Source organism: Pediculus humanus, genomic scaffold (genome assembly GCF_000006295.1).
Source record: "Pediculus humanus corporis 1103172108220 genomic scaffold, whole genome shotgun sequence".
Taxonomy (NCBI): domain Eukaryota; kingdom Metazoa; phylum Arthropoda; class Insecta; order Psocodea; family Pediculidae; genus Pediculus; species Pediculus humanus.
In genome coordinates this window covers 174,221-189,936 of record NW_002987790.1, presented here as the reverse complement: position 1 = coordinate 189,936, position 15,716 = coordinate 174,221, and the positions used below count along the sequence as shown (strand labels likewise).

Here is a 15,716-nt window from a genome sequence, read left to right as displayed (position 1 = left end):
TTTACTTTCATTTTCATCGGATAAATAATAAAACAAATTGGAAGAATCATTTAACCGGAATAATAATTTTCAATCGATCCAGGAAAGGGAGAGGAGGAGGAGGAAGAGGAGGAGGAAAAGGAGGAAAAAATTTAATCATTAATAACGACACGACGAAACGTAACGCAAATTCGTCGCATTTTACCATTATTATTATTATTATTATTATTATTATTATTATTATTATTAAGCCACGTAGTATTTTATATCACCTTGTGAAATATAGAAAAAAAAAAAAAAGTTCTAGGACACCTAAAAAAAATTTATTGAATAACAATAATAATAAAAAAAAAGAAAAGAAAAAAAACTCGTTACGTAATTGTCGATCATCATCATCATCATCATCATCATCATAATCAAACACAACAATTAAAGGTCAAAGTTGAAAAATTTTTAAATAATGGCGACAAAACAAAGCGACAGTTTTTTTTTTTTTATTAAAAAAAATTAATTATTTAAAATGAAAAAGAGAAGAAAAAAAGAGAAGAAAAAAAATTATTGATTTTCGATTATAAATTAAAAACTCTCATTAACATATATATAAAAATAATAATAATAATAATAATTTTATATGATTCTGAAGAGAGAGAGAGAGACAGAGAGAGAGAAAGAGATTAACAAACGAGTTAGGATTATTATTATTTTTTTTTAAATCCATTTTTACGACGAGTTTGATAAAATTGATAATTCGACTTGGATGAATACATAAATAAATGAAAAATTTTATATACGATGGAAAATTCCATATTTTGGGGATTTCAGGTATAACCGAAATCATTTAATTTTTGTTTTTTTAAACATTCGTCGATCGTCCATATAAAATAAACCATAATGTTGAAAAAACAACAACAACAAAAATTCGTCAAAATGCTACGCCCTTTTTTTTTATTTCTCAGACAGTTCTTTCCTCCTCCTTTCCCCCTAAACAAAAAAAAAAAAATTTTTTTTTCTTTTTTTAAATGCCTCGAAACTCGTTAATCATCATTATTATGTTAACCTCTAATATATACATAAATAAATTCAAGCGGTTAAAACAATCGGTTGCGGTCGTTAACGTATATATATATATATAAAAATTATCATTAACAAATATTCACTCTCTTATCATCACCTTTGATATGGAGAATAAAAAAAAAATAATAATAATTAACCGTAACGAAAGGATGTGTGTGGAAAAGAATATTCTATCGCTTATCGTTTTTAAAATGTACAAGAGAGAGAGAGAGAGAGAGAGAGAGAGATAGGGGGAAAAACAAGTGTGTATGGAAATACAGACTTTGCGAGAACCAATTAATCCTTCTAGAAATTCATTCCATAATACATATGTGTTAATTTTTTTTTTTTTTTTTTTTTTTTTTATTACAAAAAAAAATAAGATACTACTAGATTTTTCTTTTTTTTTTTTTTCAAGGTTCGATTCGAGTTAATTGAATCGGTAGTTAATTTTATTATTATTATTATTTTAAGGTACGAGAAACTCGTAACGCTTATAATGCCACAATCGCTCGCTTGCTTCCTTGCTCGCTCGGTAGATTTTTTCATTTACATTTTTATTTAACGTATTCCAAGTTTTATACGCCTTCATCAAATAATTTAAAACAAAAATCGAACGATATATCGATATATCGATCTATAACAATTCGATAAATAATTTTTTTAAGCGAATAATAACAAACGAACCGAACAGAACCAACCAACAACCGATCAACACCCCCCCACCCATTTTACTTCCTCTTCTTTTTTCCTTTTCCTTTCCTTTTTTTCTTTCCTTTTTTTAATTAGTTCCGATCATTAATTTAATTAATTTAAATTATTTTAAAACGAAAAGTAGTGCAGTGCACCACACTTTTATTTTCTCTATGGAAAAAAACAAAATGGTTTCTCATTCTTGAACAACCTCTTTAAGTGGTTTGGTTTCCTCCCCGTTTGTTTCGTTTGTTGTTTCAATCCGAAGGCATAAAATTTATTCGATAGGAAAAGAAAAAAAAATTGTGACTGGAATATATTTATCATTAATTAATTTCAATAATATTATAAATAAATAAATAAATATTTTGTTGTTGTAAACTAATCGGTCGATAACACATCGGGGCTCCTAACTGGAAATATTAAAACAAGACTTTAATGTAACCTTGACGAGGTTTTCTTTTTTTTTTTTTTTTTTTTTTTTTTTGCTTCGAAAGGTCATGATTAGAAAAAAAAATGGACGGATGAACGATGACGACGACGACGTACGGTACAAAAAAACATATAAACAACATCACTTTTCATATTTTCACGCCATTATCATCATCATCGTCATCGCCGTCATCATCATCGTCATCGCCGTCATCATCATCATTATTATTTCCCTTAAATTACAAACGACGACCGAACGGCAATAAAATAATTAAATAGTAGTAGTATTAAGTTCGTTCGTAATCATTTTATATGTCGGGAAAAAAAAATAATAAAAAATCATTGTTGCCAACTCTAGCAATTAAAAAAAAAAAAAAAATCGTGATTTGATTATTATTATTATTGTTATTAATATTCGAATTCAGTAACGATCGATTCATTTACGAGTAGGAAAAAACATTTTTTTTCTTTTAACGCCAATTTTAAAATTTTAATTACGTTCGATTACGTTCGTTTTTTTTTTAAATTTTTATTTTATCACACGCTTAAATTTCCCAAAGAAAATTTCGGGTTCGATTACGTTTGTGTCGAGCTAACATTTTTACGAAACAAACGAACAAACAAACAAACGGAAAACCCTTTCGCACAAAACGAAATTTCAAATTTGTCAAACAATAAAATATTATAAAACATGATCGCATCAACGTTTCGCCCCCCATTTTATTCGAAATCGATACTAATAATAATAATATTATTAATAATGATGATAATAATAATAATAATTTAATTATCATGAAACAAAAACAAACAAACAACCAAAAATTTAAGCCAAAGAAGCAAAAAACAAAAAAAAAAACAAAAATTTCAAATTACCATCATCATCATCATCATTTTTATTATTATTATTATTATTATTATTTGACGTAACAAATTATTAACTCTTAATTTCGGCGCCTTGAAACGCGTTCTTTAACGTTTGTCCATTTCCCCCCCCCCGCTCCCCATTTTTTTTGCGCACAAAATCCAAAAAAAAAAACAAAAAAAAAAAAATTTTTTTTTTTTAGTGTTCGGTTGTTGTTGTTGTTTTTGTTTTTGTTGTTGTACGCATTGGAAAACTTGCACGGCAACATTATTATTATTACCTAACAACCGAGACTTTGGTTAGCCTATGAATGCTCATATTCTATTCGTAAAAACGTAATAATAATAATAATAATAATAATAATAATAATAATAATCTCGGGTTTTTGGCACGATTTTATTTTATTTTTTTTTTTTTTACCGTGCAATTTTTTTTATTTTTCTACCTGAAACTTTTAAGGTTCATTATTATTATTATTATTATTATTTTTAATGTTTTTATTTGAATCATCGTTTAAACCACCGTGGAAAGAAAGAAAAAAAAGGAAAAAAATTTTTCTTCTTCCGAGACCTTTATGCATTTTTTTTTTTTGTTTTTTTTTTTTTTATACATCATCAAGTTAATAAATTACAACGATTATTACTAACGTAAAGTAATCTTTACACTATTACTACTACCACCACCACCACCACTACTACTACTACTACTACTACACGGCTAGCAGACTGAAAAAAGTCATTAACAACAAACGTATGTTTCATCATTTTCCACTCACACAAACACATACAAACACAAACGAATACAAATATGCTCGTAAAACAACAACACAAACGAAACCCTTCCCCTTCTCCCCACCCCACCCCCCGTTTTTTTTGTATTCAACTGTCAATTTCATAAAGTTATACCACCTTATTTAAAATCGAAATTTACTACATATCATTAATTATTATTATTATTTTTTTACACCGAACGCCCGGTTTGTCGCAATGAATAGTTTAAAGTCTTAAATAAATAAATAAATAAGAAAAAATGATGGAAGGTCATGCCATTTGTTTTTTCCATTTTTTGTCTTTAAACTTTCAGGTTTCAATCATTCACTACACTCTCGAAGATTACTACCGAGAAACCATCAAAAGACTCCCCCTCCCCTCCCTTCCCTCCTTTTTAAAAAAAATGTTACCTCACAGGTTCTTTTTTTTTTTTTTAACGTTTGTTTGTTTCGTTTTTATTTTTTTCCGGAGCTTGTATAAACTTACACAAAAAAATTTTTTTTTTTTTTTTAAATTGAATTATAAGAAAATGGCGACGGGACGTTATCACACATTCGTTTTAAATTGCTCCCTTATCACAACATTAAAAACAAAACAAAATCAATTTTTAATAATTTTTTTTTTGTCAAGTAATTTTTATCATTACGTGGGGTTCCATTTTTTTTTTTTTTTTTTTTTTTTTTTTAACGAAACGATTTAAACGAAAAATAAAAGAGAGAGAGGGGGGGGAAACGTCCAGCTGCGTAGTTTTATGTTACTTCTAACAAACAAGGTTCAGGTTAAAAAAAAAAAAAAAAAAAAAAATTTGTTATTTTCAATAAAATAAAAGGGTCTACACGTCACTTTTTGACATTCACATTTTCAAAAAAAAAAATTATTATTATTATTATTATTACTTATTGAATTTGCTAAGAAAATAATAATAATAATAATAATAACGCTAACGCTAAATACATTTTAACAATTCGAATTTTATGTTGTCCCACATAGAGGATTCACGTCGCCATTTTTTTTTAAAAATAAACCACCCAAAAAAAAATTTTTTAAAAGCGCAAAACTAAATAATAGATTCTTTTTATTTATTTTCTATTAATAAAATTACAAAATAAACTTTTTCGGTGAAACTATTAATTAAATTTGTTATTTAATAACGAAAATAATAATAATAATAATATTTGTTTTGAAATGAAAATATCAAATCGTTTAAACTAAACAAACATACATAATCCTTTCATAACAATTTACTTTTTTAGTTTTTTTTTTTTTTTTTTTTACCGAACGGGGAACCCCTTTGGACTTAAATTGTTAATATTAAAAAAAAAAAAAGAAAAGAAGAGTTTAAAATACTGAACAACAAACGACAGGAAATTATTATTATTATTATTATTTGAAATAATGTTTGTAAAAAAAGAAACAAATTTACAACACGTTGTGAACCGATTTGACTTTTGTTATTTGGTCCATCATCGTCATCATTATCATCATCTCTTTGGTAATGACTCGAAAATTTTTTTTTTGCAGACATTTAAATTCCGATAGAGAGAGAGAGCGCGGGGGGGGGGGGGGAGAGAGAGAGAGAGAAAAAGAAAGAAATAAATAAGCAAAAAAAATAAATAAATAAAAACAGAGACAGTGATTAGGGAAAAAAAAGAAAAAAATTGCTACGTTTGTTATCAAAAATAAATAAATAAATAAAATTATCGATCGATCGATCGATCGATATTATTAATTATATAAATAAATAAATAAAAGAGAAGATGATTTCGTACAATCGTTTGCACAAAATTAAATAAATAAAGTCGGCATTTTTTTTTTTTTTTTCTAATCAATGCCAAGGCGTTTCCATTTTAAATTCGACCGAGAAATTGTTTGATGCTACTCGAAAATAATAATAATAATAATAATAATAATAATAATAATAATAATAATAATAATAATAATAATAATAATAATAATAATAATAATAATAATAATAATAATAATAATAATAATAATAATAATAATAATAATAATAATAAACGAATTTCAAGTACCATAATTTAAATTTTAAACGATACGTCGAGTCAATAATTTTTAATTTCGTGTTTCGTCTCCCACAAAATGATATCGCGAAGAGAGAGAGAGAGAGAGAGAGAGAGAGAGACAAATGTATAATTTAAAAAAAAAAAAAAAAAAACGTTCAATAATTTTTTTATCATTAAAAGGTTTCGTTAAGGTATGAAATAAAACGTCATCACTCAAATCATAATCATCATCATCATCATCATTATTATTATTATTATTATTATTTGTTTTTTCCCGCGCAAAAAAATTTAAATTTAAATAAAACAAACGATTTCTTTCTATATTTAACACTGCACAGGTAATTTAATTAAATGCACCTTTTTTCTTTTTTTTTTTTTTCATCGTTCTTAAAACAAACAAACGTAGAGCAAGCAAAGAAAAAGAAGAAGCAAACAAACAAACAAACAAACAAACGTTTTCTTTGTTTTTTTTTTTCTATCGAACATTTTTCGCATTGAAAAAACGACGAAATAAATAAATAAAGATGGTCAAATTGCAACAGAATCGTAAAATTATTCGCCATTTTTTGTATTTTTTTGAACTTTTTCCACCCATTTTTTCCTTTATTCGAGTGTTTTCTCTTTTTGCTGTCGGAAAATGATACGTCACGCGTGACAATAATTAACCATATCAAAAAAAAAAACAAGTCGAGGTAATGGAATTGATAAGGGAAACATTTTACACATAAAATATGGGGGGAAAATAAAAAAGTCGTAGTTTTCGAATGATATTTAGGGTTAAAAAAAAAAAAAAAACGATAAGTTTCCACAAAAAAAAATAAAAAAAAATATAAAGCCACGATAATAATAATAATAATAATAATAATAATAATAATAAATCTCGCGTTTGATATCACAATAAAATTCCGTCACGTGTTGTTGACTGTACTCTATCATTACATGGAAAATTTAAAATTTTTTTTTTTTTTATTGTTATTTTTTTTTATTTATTTTTGTGGGAGGGGGAGGGGGTACGGAAGCGGAAATAAAAGGCAAGCTTTTCGGTAGTCGTTTTGAAAAAAAATAATAAAAAAATCTTTTATTAAATTTTGCAATTTAATAATAATAATAATAATAACACACATACGAGTGTATACGTGAAGAATTGGATTTAAAAAAAAAAAAAAAAATTAAATTGTCGCCGTTTCAGTCGTCATCGTCGTCACTTTTTATTTGTTTGTTGTTGTTGTTGTTTCTCTCTCTCTCTCTCTCTCTTATTATTATTATTCAAAATAATTAAATTTTGAACTTTGAACTAACAAACAAACGATAAAATAAATTGATCGAAATCCAAATTTTTTTTTTCCTTTTTTTTTATCAACTAAGTAAAATAAATCTTATGTTATACGCGTATACAAATATATTTACCAGTCGAAAAACGAACTGGGGGGAGGGGGAGGGGGGGCAAACCATTCGATAGTTGGGATCCAGGATCCAGGACGATAAAAAAATCATTTTTTTTTTTTTCCCACATCGAACTCAAAAACGTTTAAAAAATTTAAAATTAATTATTTCACATGTGTTATAATAATAAAAAAAAAAAAAAATTCGTTAATTGTTTCCTTTTAATTTTTTTTTTTTTTTTTTTTTAATTCACTATAAAATTTAATAATAATGAAAATAATAATAATAATAATAATAAACGCTTTCCATGAGAAAATATTGTAACGATAACAGTAGTATTAATAGTAGCAATAGTCGATAATTAATCAATCGATCAATCAATCAATCGATTATATTTTATGAGAACAAATTCTCGCGACATTGTTAAAAATAATATTTTTGCCGGGGAGGGAGGGGTGAGTGGGAGGAGGTGGAGAAGGGGAAAGGGGAAAAACGTTGTTGTTAATAATAACAGTAATAAAAACAACAATTTTTTTTTCCCCTTTTCCTTTTGCTTTTGATATCAATAATTAATTGAATTGAGTGAGTGAGTGATTGAGTGATTGAATGAGTTAATGAATTTGTGTGTGAGTGAGTGAGTGAGTGAGTGTTATTATTATTATTATTTTTTTTTCCCTTAAATTCTCAGGGAATCAAATTGTAAAATCATTGAGACGACAAAATGAAAATTGTAAAACATATTAGAAACACATTCTCCCTATCAGAGAATCATGATGTAAACAATGTAAACAAGTATAAAAGTCAATTTTATCTGTTGGATGTTATTGACTACTACCACTACTACCACTACCACCACTACTGCCACGACTACTTTTTGTTAATATAATAATTTTCCACTTGGTTTGAATTATGTAATCTTCAAGTCAAACTATAAATGTAATAAATTTTTTATCTGTGGTTTTTTTTTTCAAAACATACAAAAATATATTCTGGTGTGGTCTCTCTTTCTCTCTCTTTCAATTGAGTCATATGGCATAAAATTAATTTGAAATAATGAAAAGTTATTACAATGAAAGAGTAATAATAATAATAATAATCATATTGAAGTTTTTTTTCTTTTAGACTCTCTAGTTTGAAATTTCATTATCAATTTCATTTAAAAAGAAAGAAAGAAACACTTGAAGTTGCAATTATTATTATTATTATTATTATTATTATTATTAAGATTAAAAGGGGTCACAAAAGTGCAATATCATGAAAGAGTCAAAAGCAAATTAATATTAACCACCATATAAAAAAATAATTTATTGATTTACACACACAAATAAATTATTAAAAAAAAAAATTGGCAATTTTAATAAGTTTTATGTAAACTTTTAAATAAATACATTTTCATGTTGAATGAATGAATGTTTTTATATTGAAATAATAATAATTGATAAAAAAATAATTCAAGAAATGATTTAAATCAGGGAATGTTTTTTTTTTTTATATTATTAGTAAGAATTTGTTTTTTAAATAATAATAATAATAATACACACAGACACACACAAGACATTGTTAAATAACATTAAAGTTGGCAAGTTATTCAATTAAAAGAAAATAAATATTTTTTTAAAAAAAAAAATTATGACAAAAAGTAATAACATTGTTTTAATTATAGTTTACGACCCTTTTAGTGAATTTTTAGTTTTTTTTTTTAATAAAACAATTAAATTGGATTCGGATTTGAAACTTATAATATATAAAAATAAAATAAATAAAATAAAAAAATTAAATCAAAGCGTCCTCACCATCACCTTTTTCTCCGGTTTCTCCTAGAGATTTATCAAATCTCAAATGAGAGAGTAAAAAAATAAGAAATATTTTCAGTCTCATAATAATAATAATAAGGTTTTCTCTCCTGGAATGAGAGGTATTTTATAATAAACTAAAGCCCACTCCGTTAATCATATTCTAACGAACAAAACACAAGTGCTTCAAGAGCTACGCCATTTTGCACACTGAAAACCATATAAACAAACGTATAGTGTTGTGTTCTATTGCTAAGAAGCTATTTAATTTTTTTTTTTTTTTTTTTTTCTTTTCTCTCCTCACTCTGACATTTCTCCCCTGTGTTTGCAATTTTTCTGGGACTTAAAATTATAAACGAATTTCGTTCTAGAAAATATTGAAACAAATGTAAAGTAAACAATTATTATTTAAAATTCATTATTTGAATTTTTTTTTTTTTTTTCACGTAAGTATTAAAACGTTGGCACGAATTAAATTTTCACTCGGTTACGATTCGAATAAACGCGTAATAAATGAAAATTTATAATAAAGGTTTTCGTTATTCGTTTGAATATTAAAAAAAAAATATTTTCATAACGGTTGCGTGGTCAATGGTATTTAAAATTACGGTTATTTTAAATGTCGACCGATTAACTGATAATAAGTTTTTAAATGCGTTTTCTTATTTTTTATCATTCACAAATTATGTTTGACTATGAATTTATTTTTACTTTTGTTTGCGCTTTACAGGATTTTTCATTCCGTATATATGCTTCATTATTATTTTGTAACTCAGCTCAAATGATGATTTTACATATATGATAATGCTATTCAAATTCTAAGGATTAAAACATTACAGCTCACACTTTTTAAATAATTACTGATTAATATGTTCAGAATGATATAAAGTAAAATATTGTATTGGATCATAACTTTGAACATTAATTGAAATTTGTATGTTGTATTCGTTTTAAAGACAATCGGTAACAATAAGCAAATAAACAGTTTTTATTAACGATTATATATATTATCGATAGCACATTCAGTTTTTAGCATATAAATTAAAACGAACAATGTCGAAAAAAATTAATTCTGTTGATAATATAAAATTGGAACCCAAAGAAGAATGTAAGTGGTATGCATAAAACATATTAAAATGATATTAATTAACAATTTTAAATTATTTATTATTATATTTAAATCTAAGGTAAAGAATATGATGCAGCTTTAAATGCTAGAGATCGTCTAAAAGGAGCATTACAAGACTTACAAGCTTTACATAGTGATAATTCGACTGATTCAGAAGACTACAGAGCTAAAACCTCATACAAAAAAAGGTTAATAAATTTAAATTCTAAATATTTATTTTTAAAAAAAATGGAATGTTTATTTAAAATTATAATAAAATTGTCATACCTTTGTATACACACGCTCACACATTTAATTAAATTTTTAGCGAGAGGGATAAATGTATGCCGAAAAGAAAAAAACATAAATTGGGGGGAATAAAAGAAACTCCATTTCAACATACATTTGTTATGAAACTTTTCGACAGAAGTGTTGATTTAGCACAGTTTGAAGAAAACACTCCACTTTATCCGATATGTCGAGCATGGATGGCAAACAATCCGAGATCATTTGTAAATTCAAGGTTTTAAAACTAATAAATAATAATGTATCGAAAAAAATTTTCTCGAATCCAAAACTCACTTTTGTATATATATAATTATTATTTTCTTTTTTTTGTAAAGATTAAACAAGGATTCTTGCAAAAAGATAAAAAAAGAAGACAAGAGAGAAATAAGTAAGAAATTTAAATTAGAAGATTTATTATTAAAAGAAGTGTACGGTTTACCAGCTCCTCTACCATCGGATAATTCGACTGTACCATTACCCACATTTCCAAAAAAAGAATTTGAGCTTCCATCGGAAAATGTAAGTTTTATAAAAATTATAATTCACCCTTTTTAAATTTACTTGATTGATTATGATTATGATTAGGAAAAAAATCAACCTACGAAAGAAGTTTTATTGGCAAATCACATAACACATTGGACAGAAGTTAAAAAAAAAAAGAAAGCAGAAGCATTTAAAAGAGAACAACGTTATGCACCGAGTAAAAAATTATTAAGACGTATATTTCACGGAGCACAATAATTAATAATCGATAAGAGTATTACATTATTATTATTATTATTATTATTGTAAAAGAATTATCCATGATGTAATTTAAAGAAATTTCATAACTTACACATTATTGTTTTTATATTAAAAAAAAAAAAAGAAGAGGGAAAATATTTTATTGATCGGTGAGAAAGAAATTAATTAATTTAATGATAGTTTATTATTATTATTATTAATATTTTTTCATAAAGTATTCGAATAACGCCATTTATAAAACAAATATTATATTTAAACCAAAAAAAAAAAAAAAAAAATGTAATAATTTATCATCGTAATTCATTTGAAAAAATCAAATCAAATCTTTTTTGTTAAAAATAATTAAAGAAGGAAATTAACGAAACACATATTACATTAAAGTAAATAAAATCCATAATTTTTTTATCATTATTATTTATTTTAATTAACTTTATTAATACATACATTATAGATTTAATGTTAATTAAAGTAAAGGGGCAGACTAATAAACGTTTATAAAAGGTATTTTTTTTTAATTTTTAGTTTAAAGGGTATTTATAATCGTGTAAAATTAAAAAATTTATTTTATAATAAATGATTATTGTAATTATTAAATAAATATTCTGTATTATTATTATGTCTAAACACTTCAAAATATAAAAATTATTCATTTACACTTGTTTTTTTTTAAATTTTTATATTGAAATAATTTTGTACAAATACTTTTACCAAATTAACAAAAAGAAATAAGGGCAATAATGGATTTTGTTATAATTTTATTTTAAACAAATTAAACATTTGGGTTTATTTACAATTATATAGTTAGTTACACATACATTTTTTTAAAAACTTATTTTCTATTCAACTAAAATTTTAGTCAAGATGTAATAATGGCATTAAGGATTTGTTTTGTCATAGAGTAATTAAACAACTCGAAAGTTTATCGTGCGGCAAACGTGTGACAAAAAATAAAAAGTAATGGAAATTTATATATGAAAAAAATAAAAATGCACGTTTTTAAACATTTTTCAAAACATTTACCGGATTTCTATTTCATTTATTTTAAAACAAATTTTATTACGTGAAAATATAAAATTAATACGTCAAACAGGTTAAAACATATCGAAGAATTTGAAATTTAAAAAAATCCGTTACGTTTAATGAATAATGAAAGTTGAAAAAATTTACAAGTTAAACACGGTATGTGCTGCCAATAAATCTCCTGTCGGTCGAATAAAGAATTAATACAAGAAAAACGTAAAATGGCGGTCGTGTGTGTGTATTAAAAATTTTCGTGTTTTTTTGTGAGTAATTCTGTGTTTATTTGTGTTGATTTTTGTTTTGTTTGCATTAATGCCGAAAAGGAAAATATGACAGACGTCACAAACTTAAATTTGGTAAGTTTCGTTACGGTTTTAACTCAAAAATTACATTATGGTTAAACTCATTCATTGAGACCCAACTAGGTCAGAATCATCAATTTACACCAGAAAAAAAAATTTTATTATTAATTATTATCTTATTATCTAGTTTTTATATTTATTTAATTCTATGCCGGAAAGTAAAAACGAAAAAAAGGAAAGAAAAAGAAAACGAATCGAATTCTATTTATATTTTGTGCGTTGTGATTTTAACGGGAGCATACATATATATACATTTCATTAGTACTTAATATTAATTCAAACCTATAGACACGAGCAAGTTGAAAACTGAGTAAAAAATTTCCCCCTTCCCCCTTCCCTTCCCTCACTCCCTCTCCCTCTCTCTGTCTCACTATTTGAAATTTTGACTCTGGCTCACTAATAATAATCAAGGCCTCTACAATCGACCTTGCATTATATTTATTTTATATTTCCTATTTGAAAAAAAAAAATATCGAATCATATCGAATTTGCAAAAATATTAGTTATTATTATTATTATTATTATTTAGAGAGAGAAAATAATTTTTTTTTTTTTTTTTCTTTATTGGTCATATTAATTTTTATTTAAATATTTTTTTTTTTTTACATTTTGTTTATTTACGTATATTATAATAATAATAATAATAATGATAATTTTCACGACGGCGGTGTTTTATGGCATTTGTTTACTCTCATGGCCATTGTTAATACGGTGTTTAACCCCCCCGCCTCCTCTTCCACCCTTTTTACAGGTAGAATCAGGTAACACCTGATAATAAATACTTAAAAATTTATTTCGTTTTCATTTCCACCTCCCCTCCCCCCGCTTTTTGTTTCTTGCTTTTTGTTTTTAATAATTTTAATTTTTTTGTGTTAATTTTTTAATATGACGACGACAGACGATTCTAAAACGAAATGACTGTTATTATTATTATTATTATTAATACTATTATTATTATTATTATTATTATTATTTGCGTTCGATTGTTTGTAATGGATATTTAACTGAATGTGACACTTTAAAAATATTTCCCTGTTATCCATTACTACAAGTCAAGCTTTTAAAAGTAACACAATCGGTAAATGACAACAACAACAACAACAACGACAATGATAATGATAATGAAAGAAAAATAACTATCATTATTATTATTATTATTATTATTATTTGGGATATCCGGAAACGTTTAAAATTTTTTTTTTATTTGTAATTTGATTCGATACACACACTCACACACTCATATACGATGAAGGCGAAAGAAAAAGGGAAGGAAAGGGAAGGGGGGGGCAAATATAATTTTTAAAGTTTCGAATTTTATGGAATCGTTTTCAATTTTTAAAAAAAGTAGAATTTGCTGTTGGAGTTCAAAGGTTAAGGTATCGAAACCGTTCGGGTATCAAATACGAATTGTTAAAGCAAAAGGTTGCAGAAAATAATTGAGAATGATCGGTCGTAAGGTAATGATTAAGGTATTCTTCTGACACCTTTCCTGCCCCCCAATTCAATCGAACTTATTTCGTGTGCGTGTGTGCGTGAGTGTGTGTGCTGATTTGTCGAACCTGAAAAAAAATTTAAGTTTTCAAAAGTTGTTCCAATTTTACTAGGGGGGGGAGAGGGGGTTTATAATTGTTTTGGGGTTGTTGTCTCGCCATCGAGTTGTTAAGTCATTTCGCGATTTGATTCGCGTGAAGGATATATTCTAACCCTATAAATAAAGAAAAGGAAAAAGTTTTAACGAGTTAATATCGATATGATTTCATTTTCTCTCTCTCTAACCGTTCAATTATGTGATGACTCGAACGCGCCGTCGTCCGTTTATTTTTAATAGTAAGAAAAATAATTCGAGAATCGAATCCAAAAATTTTTTTTTTTTTAATTACCACCCGGCGATGGATTTCCGTCTTTTTCGCGCCGTCTAATTTCCCCCCCCTTCCCACCTACCGCAAAAAATTATTATTATTATTATTTACCGAACGTTTTTTTTTTCGTAAAGGAACAAATTACCTTTTTTATTAAAAGGCTAATTGGGTAGTTTATTTTTATAAATTTTACACGAGGGATGTATAAACTCCATTTTGGGTTTTTTTTGTGTTTTTTTTTTTTTTTTACGAGGAAAAACGAAAATATCGAATTTACGCGCGTGTATTGTCTTCATTTATTATCACCCGCGCCATTTTTTTTTTTTTTTTGTTTCAAATGGTTTTTTGCCAAGGGGATAAAAATAGTAAAATATTCTCATTTCCTTTAGAAAATCTTTTTTTTTTTTTTTTTTTTTTTTTTTTCCCAAAAAAAGAAAAAGGAAAGGATTATTTGGGTCGGCGGGGTTCGTTGACTTGTTATTTATTAACTATTCATTATATATATGCAACCACTCGCACACGCACACATGCACATAAATGCATACGTTTTTATTGTTTTGACGTGCTTGGAAGATAGGTTAGGAACGGCGCCTGAAACGGAGAACATCCCGGAAGAAATGTCCGGAGGTCTCTCTTAAAACGAACGAACAAAAACCCCAAAGGAATTGTGTATATAAAACATCATCATTATTCACACATTTGCATATTAATTTTAGTTTTCGTTTTCGTTTTCGTTTTTTTTTTTTTTGCTATTATTCAAGAGAGCGAGGGCGGTGTTGTTTCGGTTGTTGTCGTTATGGATTATATTATAAAAAATTTATAATCCGGAGAAAGAGAGAGAGAGAGAGAGAAAATTAAAGCTTTTTCATTGTTTGTCCTTTTCACGAATAAAAGTACGTTTTTCAACATCAAAAGGAAAATAATGGATTGAATAGAAATGAAAAGAAAAGAGCGTAAATGATGATGATGATGATGATGATGAGAGAGCAGCAGCACATTTGACCGAATAATTCGTCTGACGATGAGCAATTTTCCGTTTTTTTCCCGTTCGGGTGCGTGCGTGCGTGTGAGTTTTTTCGATTTCAAAACAAGCGATACATTTCGATCTGATATAAAAAAAAAATGAGGAGCCTCCTTTTTTATTAAATGTCCTTGTAAAAGCGTGAGATTGACTGACTTTCTTCCTTTTGTTAAAGGGATTTCTTGCATCCTTACATTTGTCCACAAGACTAAGACAATTTGGTCGGATTTGATAAACCCAAAGGGAGTGAAAATTTATGACGTCAAAGAAAATCCCGGAGTCGATATTTACGACATATATTTTGTGTTTTAGTAAGGTTGGCTGC

General features: G+C 26.3%; 1 protein-coding gene across 1 annotated transcript; it reads left to right on the top strand.

Annotated features, from left to right (window-relative positions):
* Nucleotides 1-10,441: 10,441 nt before the first annotated feature.
* Nucleotides 10,442-11,126, top strand: Phum_PHUM449090 (Antolefinin, putative; the record flags this gene model as incomplete). The annotated part of the gene is made up of 3 exons (XM_002429675.1): nt 10,442-10,620; nt 10,721-10,904; nt 10,971-11,126. The coding sequence occupies 3 exons, from the start codon at nt 10,442-10,444 to the stop codon at nt 11,124-11,126; spliced, it is 519 nt and encodes a 172-aa protein (XP_002429720.1).
* Between the last annotated feature and the right edge of the window lie 4,590 nt (nt 11,127-15,716).